This window comes from Epargyreus clarus, unplaced genomic scaffold, assembly GCF_041222505.1.
Source record: "Epargyreus clarus isolate Ecla_fem2 unplaced genomic scaffold, WU_Ecla_fem_2.2 ptg000006l, whole genome shotgun sequence".
NCBI lineage: Eukaryota > Metazoa > Arthropoda > Insecta > Lepidoptera > Hesperiidae > Epargyreus > Epargyreus clarus.
The window spans coordinates 767551-776353 of NW_027332214.1; the positions used below are offsets into that span (position 1 = coordinate 767551).

The 8803-nt window shown below is 33.8% G+C and overlaps 1 protein-coding gene across 7 annotated transcripts in view; it reads left to right on the forward strand.

The window, feature by feature from the left end:
* The window catches only part of LOC140742606 (AMP deaminase 2), a 44988-nt gene extending 36233 nt beyond the window's left edge, over positions 1-8755 (forward strand). For 5 of the 7 annotated variants that reach the window (XM_073073528.1, XM_073073532.1, XM_073073529.1 and 2 more), the window contains 6 exons: positions 426-592; positions 914-1034; positions 1722-1895; positions 2303-2413; positions 2722-2859; positions 8189-8755. In XM_073073528.1, coding sequence (XP_072929629.1) covers positions 426-592; positions 914-1034; positions 1722-1895; positions 2303-2413; positions 2722-2859; positions 8189-8293 — 816 coding nt within the window. In that variant the 3' untranslated portion in view covers positions 8294-8755. Of the gene's footprint in view, positions 1-425; positions 593-913; positions 1035-1721; positions 1896-2302; positions 2414-2721; positions 2860-3620; positions 3796-7044; positions 7082-8188 lie in introns of those variants that run through there. The other 2 variants (XM_073073533.1, XM_073073534.1) reach the window with 2 other exon arrangements.
* Positions 8756-8803: the final 48 nt, after the last annotated feature.

The window sequence follows — 8803 nt, forward strand, 5'->3', positions numbered from 1 at the left end:
CCCCTGAGGACTAAGCTGGAATTCCTCGGAAAAGTCTGTCTCCCTTACCACACCCTTCAAACCGGAACACAGCAGCGCCTAACACTGCTGTTATTAGGTAGAAATAGGTGTGGCGGTGGTGCCGCCGGAGTCGAACCACAAAGGGTTCTACCACCTGGCATAGGATATATAATATCCTGAACTTATAGTTAGTGTATTTGTGTTATCGGAATGTGTATGTCTAACGCCGCGGGTACTTCTAATGCCATATATCAAATGCTGTGTATCTAATGCCGTATATCCAGTGCCGTATATCTAATGCCATACATCTAATGCCGTATGTCTAATGCCGTATGTCTAATGCCGTATGTCTAATGCCGTATATCTAATGCCGTATATATAATCCGTATATCTAATACCATATATCTAATGCTTTATTCCCCCAGCACGTGGTGGGTTTCGACAGCGTGGATGACGAGTCGAAGCCGGAGAACCCGATGCTGGACGCGGACGTGCGAGCGCCGGGCGGCTGGGACGACGTCGAGAACCCGCCCTACGCCTACTACCTCTACTACATGTACAGCAACATCACCGTGCTCAACCACTTCCGCAAGTACGCACCGTGTTACTGTAATGTGTTCCCTTAGCACGTGCTGTGTTACGACTAGTCCAAGCCGGAGAACTCGATGCTGGGTGCGGACGTGGACATGAGAAAATATTTAAATTAGCAAGAGAAGTGCTGTGTTCAGGTTTGAAGACTAGAAAAAGGCAAAACTCAAAATACTTCAAAGTAATCGTCAGAGTTGCATCATATGTGTAGTTGACCGCAGGATTCTTGTCTACTCGTAGAGTTGATTACTGATTTATCTGGAATAACGACTACACAAAGAAATAAATTAATTTATATTATAATAATTGTATTTTATTGTTTTAGGGAGCAAGGTTTAAATACGTTCGTGCTGCGGCCTCATTGCGGAGAAGCTGGTCCGGTGCAGCATCTGGTGTGCGGCTTTATGCTCGCTGAGAACATCTCACACGGACTGCTGTTGAGAAAGGTAATTGACACTTTGATATTTTCCTCAAATTATTATATAGTAAATGGACTAAAAGTTTGACGTTGCTTATACAGAGTGGACTTAAAATTTGACGTTGTCTATACAGAACGAACTAAAACGCGCTGTCTATACAGATCGCATTACAAGTTTAACGATGTCTGTACAGACGGGACAAGTTTTACATCTATACTGTGTATTCAACTTTGAAGGTGTATAGAGTGGATACAATTGACACTGCCTATTGAAGGTAGAAAACCTTTGTGGTTCGACTCCGGCGGCAACACCGCCACACCTATTCCTACCAGCAGTGTTAGGCGCTGCTGTGTTCCGGTTTGAAGGGTGTGGTAAGGGAGACAGACTTTTCCGAGGCGTTCTAGCTTAGTCCTCAGGGGCAGCGGCGCATCTGTGGCCGACCTCAGGTAGGAATATCTAATCCTATCTGGGGTTGATTACAGATGTCCATGGGCGGCAGTAGCCACTTATCATCAGGTGGACTGCATGCTCGTCTCCTACTCTTATATTATAAAACAAAATACAGAATGTATTAAAAGTTTGACGCTGCCTGTACAGAGGAAATAAGTTTGACGTTATCTTTACTGAACGGATGAAACATTTTCTATTACGCATTTTAAAATGTTATTTTAAAAACTCTATGTTTTACTATGTTAAATAATGTGTTTCTTCTAGGTGCCGGTACTTCAGTACCTGTACTACCTGGCGCAGATCTCGATCGCGATGTCCCCGCTGAGCAACAACTCGCTGTTCCTGAACTACCACCGCAACCCGCTGCCGGAGTTCCTGGCGCGCGGGCTCTGCATCACGCTCTCCACTGACGACCCGCTGCAGTTCCACTTCACCAAGGTACACTTTACTTCGAAATTTTATGTTGGAGTGGAGTTAATATTTGATCAATTTATCGTGACAGAATCAGTTACATTGCAGTTATATCTTAAGAGATGGACGATGGTATATATGGGTTAACTTATAGATGTGCTTATTTAATTTCTGTATTAAATTTCACGTTGATATTAAGTGCGTTTTAATTTACACTATGATAAATTTCTATGGTATAACATTTTTTAGCTGTTTTAAATATTATCATTATAAAGAGACAGGCGGTCGGGCAGGGGCATATTGGAATTTCATATTATTAAAGATAAATATTTTAAAAAACGTATAATGAATTCACTAATAACTGCGTTTTATAAAGCTAATATGACTTTTACGATAGAACAATATTTGTAAGCCTTATGTATGCGCGTGCGCAGGAGCCGCTGATGGAGGAGTACAGCATCGCGGCGCAGGTGTGGAAGCTGAGCTCCTGCGATATGTGCGAGCTGGCGCGCAACTCCGTGCTCATGTCCGGCTTCCCTCACGAGGTACGCTACGAGATCTAGCTCTACTATGTCTAATGTCCAATACAATATACTTTTGAAGCAGTGAAAGTAAAAAAATACAAAATAAATTTATAATTTATATAATATAAAGCAATCAGATTAACTGATTTAAGTTAGTGGATCTGGACACCGGACAGACAGACCTCAATAAAGACAATGAAGAATTACGTACAATTAATATGTAGAAATCAATGCATTTTTGAAAACACGACTTTCGATATATTGATTTTAGCTTCAAAATAGAAATTTAAAATGAGTGGAAGAATTAATACAAATGAATTGTGTTACAGATGAAGCAGTACTGGCTCGGCCCCAACTACCAGCGCGAGGGCGTGGCCGGCAACGACATCACGCGCACCAACGTGCCCGACATCCGCGTCTCCTTCCGACACGAGACGCTGCTCGACGAGCTCACCAACATCTTCAAGGTATGACATGATACAACACAGTACCCCACAATACACCACAATACCCCACGAACATTAAATAGCAAACAAAATAGCTCAGTACTCCACAACACCCCAAAATACTCCACAACGTCCCATTGTACTCCATACCATCCCACAAACGTAACACACGGTAATATCCCAAAGTTTCCCTCCCCCAACACATCGCTAAGCCCCCAAATCTATTCAATACTCCACAGCGCATAACACCTCACACATTAAAACCCCTCGTCACACTACGTCTAAATAAATTATATTTACTTTAATACTTTGAAGGTTTATTGTTCATATTATTACCTTACACACAGTGTACAAATTTGGTGTGTTTCTTTAACATAAAGTGGGCTTTGTTTTGTTTGTATTTTGTGTAAAATGTGTGTCAAATCAATATTCGTTAATACCACGTCCATAATGTAGTACGCTCTGATATTGCAATACTGCCATTAGCTAAATTAGTATTTGGCCTTATTGTGGGTGTTTTCAATTACGTCTATGCAAAATCGTATTAGTTGCAATATCAGAGCGAACTACAAGCTTGGTGCCGTTTTATTTTACATTGTCTTCTTTAAAAACTGTACAGTCACATACATATTATGTCCACTTCAGTCTGTTTTAAACTAAATAACATATCATTATTTAAAATAAAATGATAAATAAAAATACTAGTTATAATTTTATTTCAGAGGTGTTTTCAATAAATACTAAAATATAAAACAATTACTTAAACAAAATAATAATTTCAGGAAGGAATGTCGAGCCGCAGTTAAACATCCACGCAAGATCAGTGGATGCGTCGGATACTTAAATATTTATAATATAATAAACATATTAACCAATTATAATCATGAATCGTTTTTGTATGGCATGTGTCGACGCTACAGGGCCCGACAGGGTGGGCCCCGAGCCCCAATAATTAGATGTTAATCAATTTATTATTATGAAATATGTATTTTATCGGTGGAGCTTTTAGGAATCATTTAAAATGATAACACTATTTTGTTATTTTATCACTTTTTTACATTAATAACTTAATAAATTTTCTAAGTACCCCATGTTAGTTTCGAAGTGGCATGCCTGTCACTATGGCAAAATGTTTGGCATGCCAGTTAATTAGAGTGTCACAATGTACTTTACCGGAAATAATCGCTTACATTTGAATAAGGATCAACATATAGCCACGATAAATATTGAACAAAATCAATACCTAATTGAAATTAATTTATTTAATCAAATCTAATTCTATCATAATTATGAGTTTGGCTACTTGAGAATTCTTCTCAGTTATTAGTTACTTATAATATAGGAATGTATGGTCTTAAATAGTATTTTGTCTATTAATATTAAAAAAAAATAAAAATATGTTGATTTAATTTAATTTCTTGAAATAACTAACAACACCCTGAAAGTTCCAGCGATGACCTATACATATTTTACAACGGATTCTATATGTTAACGTTATATTGAATAATATAAGTGAATGAGTGAATTTCCCTCAATGTGATAATTAGGAGTTGCTAAGGTTGAAAGTGCCATTCCTAGTAGTTATACCCTTTACGATCAAGCTTTACTTCACTAGATTCCATAAACTTCTACGTTATAAGCCGTAATAAGGGAATTACTATAGCACTATAATAATAATATATTTGGCTTCTAGCTCTCTGCTTGCAAGTGAGACATTTAAAAACTCTTCACTCCTCATTGTTTTAACGTCATCGACAACCCATTATCGTCCCACTGCTGGGCACGAGTATCCTCTCACAATGAGAAGGATTAGGCCATAATCCACCGCGTTGGCCAAGTGTGTATTGGTAGACTTCACATACTGTCAAGAACTTTTATTGTTCTTCATGCGATCAACTAAATAAAAATAAATATATTACGTGGTTTGGTAATCAATAATAGAATATTAAACATAAAATCATATTACGGTTTCATAGAGTAACATTTTTTCCCTAGTCTAGTATCATGGTTGTGCTTATAATATGAAGTAAAGATGATAATAAATAATCTTAACAAAACTTTTAAATAACTGTTCCATAGTTTAAATTCTATTACATCCACCATAATTACTTACTGAACTTTTAACTATAAGTCACCATATTATCTCTACCATATTATCACTCTATAAATCGTAAGATATATGTATATACATGTAAAGAAAAAGTTAATTTATTTTTTTTATCTATGAACTTTTTCTCTATTGTCTATTTATTTGAGACATTAAATTCTATGTCACATAAATTTAAATAGACAAATGTTTTAGTGGAATAAAAAACGTTTAATGTCGTTTTTCTATTTTACAGGTTTGTTTATTTATTTAATCATTTATATCATTTTAATTTTTTTATTGTACATAGAATATAGATTAATAGAATAAAATTTCTATTTTACAGAACAACAAATTTCGTTTTCTTTTCCACAAGAAAGATCATTATTATATACATAATCATCCAATACAACATAAAATGTTTTTTCTGTAGTAGTATACATATTTATCAGAAATTTAATGAACTCATCTTGTTGAATGGGTATATAAGCAATAACGTTAATATGAGATAAAAGCTTAGTAATGGTACTACATTTTTTTTACTTGTAAGTACATTTACTAACAAAGGTAGGTTCGTAAAGTTTTTGAAAGTAAATACAAATTTATTAAATATTATTGATCCTTTAAATAGATGCATATTTTAACCAATGAAAATAACCATTGCTTATTTTCTAAATTCTATTCCGTATCCAACACGAGTACATTAACTATGTGTTGTATTTGTTGTGATAACGTAAAATTTGGGTTTGAAACTGAAATAAAATTAAATAATCCGTGTATTTTGTATCGTACTAAATCTCAATAATTATCTCCAAAATTAAGTTTAAGCAAAGCAAATCAAAAACCATTTTCATACTATATTGAAAACGAAACATAACTTTTTAAAATAATAATGCTATATTTACCATATATGTACTACATAAATGTGTCTCAAGGGTCTCCTTGGGGAACTCCTTTATGACAGCTTACACGTAATATGAACTATAAAATAATAGGTATACTTATACTTTTAAAAATGTTGATTGTTGTGTGTTTATGTTATTAAATAAGCTTAATTTGTTTTTACGTAACATTTATTGTGATTGAACTTGCTTTTACTTTTTATATGTTTGTTTGTATTTTAACGTTTATGATGTTCTGTTATGTTATAAGGCAATGTTGTAAGATTTGAGTTTAAAATTCATCTATTTCTTACTTTTCTGAAATTACATCATTCAATACTTATGTCGATTCGCGCAAAATAAGCAATTGTCAGAAAAGCATTGCCTTGTCGCATACCGTCAATGTTTGTATGTAAGAACTTTGTATGTTATTTCATTCCGTAACATTGACCACGAAATGAGTTACCTAATAAACATTTTTTACTAAAGAGAAAGTTTCTTTGATCTTTAGATGGTCATCTGTGATCTCTGAAAACATTGTAAAGACTAACTTGCCTGCATCGTTTGCAATTTATCTTCCATAGTCAAAGATGGACTGAAAAACCGAATTTATTTCTTTAAAAATGGGTTTTGACTGACACATCCATATTGGATACTGCTGTGTCCGAAGTGAGTTTTCTTGACCCTGTTCTATGCCCTCAAGGTCCTCTTTAACACATTTCATGAAATTTCTGTATGTAAACTTTACAATGTTACGGATTGAAATAACGAAGTGTTTGTTTGTATTGTATATTGTAAAGTGTCTAACACACTTTCTAAACATTTAAACACTCCACGACTACTTATACAATACTGGTATATCTAGTTCTTACATTATACACATGAACATAATCTCGTTTATTAAATCTCAACCATTACATGTTATAAGATTTTTAAAATGTATTATACATTTTATACAATGCATCGTTAGTAGTATACATATGAAAGTGAACGTTATCATGTTGTTGGAAATAAAAATCTTATACAGAGCTGTTGTTTTAATATGTTTTGTTTTTAATTAAATTATAAAATGTATAAAATTAAAAATGATGACTATGCGACGCATTTCACATCTTAATTATTGTAGGAGAACATTAAATGAACATTAAATAACAATTATACAGATTGAACTCGATGTCCAAATGTATAATTTGTAACATTTCGTATAGGTGTAAATTTAATGGATATTTTTTGTGATAGATACATCGATGTGGCACGCCCTACTCGCCTTATTAAGGTACAAGATATAGAGTCCAATCCATTTGTCGAAATCGCAATATTAATATCTAAAAATCTAAAAATCTAGAAGTTGTCTTATTGAAAAAGATTTAAAAGTTCAAAACTTTAGAACAGATTTTTTCTAGATTATTGTATGAATGCATGAAAGGATTTTTAGGCTTCAAAATACTGTTTTTAGATAGTCCTATAATTGTCTGTATTTATTTGTTTCGTATAAACTATTAGGCTATTAGGTATAATTTAATTTCACAGATTTCAATTACGAATGATAAAAATTAAGATTACATATTCAGAGGTGTAAACTTTACAGTGATTTTGACAAATGGTTGAAAAGAGATTGCATGAAAAATATTTATTTTTTGTGTCCGTTTCCTTTTTGTTACAAATACAAATGTTAAAGATTAAATGAGCATTTAGTTTCAATTCCATAAAAATTATATGTTCTCTGACATAATTTTATTCACTGTGATTTCAATAATAACTAATATATTAAGGGAATAATTGCAACATTTAGTTCCATGTTTCATTCTGATTCCCTTTTGTTTAATGTGGGTAAATGTTTCTAATCAATATCATTTCCTTAAGACGAAATGAATTAATCACATACCTAATGAGTGATTTTTATTGACGCTAATATAACTTGTTTTGAAATTGTTGTAATAATCTGGGGGCACGGTAGTGCCCCCGCCAAGTCGAGCCAAAAAAGGGGCACGGCCGTACCATTTATAATCTTCTTGTGACTGTATCACTGTTATTCTTTCCTGTCAGCGAGGTTAAACAGGTAAATTTATTTTTATTTTATACAAACGAATTTTAGAAAAGCATGCTGAATTATACAATCCGACATAGGCAAGGTTAGATTAATATATCTTAGACATATAACAGCAAAAATTAATATACAAGATAATATAAAAGTGATCTTAGTGGCCTTTTGTCAGAATGGGTCTTCATAGTGATTGATGATATTTAATTGTACAACGTTTGATATTTTTCGTCAAGTATGTTAGCAATATTCCTGCATGATTCCGTAGTCGTTGCCTATGTTATGGGCCCGAAAAAAACAGAGTATTGCCGTTTATAACATTGTAATATTTGATTACTGTAGGCCTGCAAGTCCGCCCCGAAGCTGACGGGACTGCCGCCGACGTCGCCGCCGCCGCCCGACATGAACGTTCCCATCGTCAGCTTGAAGAGACCCTCGCTGGTGTAACCTTGTATTCTAGAACACAGTATTAAGTACTTACTACTGAATATAATATAATGTATACCTTCCTAGGTGTACCTATATTGTTGTATCTTAAACAGTATACAAATCATATTTGGCCAAATTTGTAATAAGAGCAGATTGATAGTAATGAGTTAATCGTTAAAGTCGACGATTTAGAAAGTACATAACTATAATTACGTACGTAACTAATAGTACCGTAAAAGTATGTATAAAGTATTTGACTCCACTTTGAAATGCCAATAAAATCACTGATAACCTTAAGCATTTAGTTTGTATAAGCAAAACGTAGTGAATTATTCTTTCGCTGTAAGCAAGTATTACTTTATATGGGTTAGAGTAAAAAACTAATTATGTAGCTTCCCACGTTAAAGTATTAGGATTTTATAGTAACTTACTTATCTTCGTGAAATATAATCGTATATTGAAATAAAAGTATAAATTTTATTTGTGTCTATAATTTCATACCTGCTACTCCCTTTTTAGCTGTTCTAA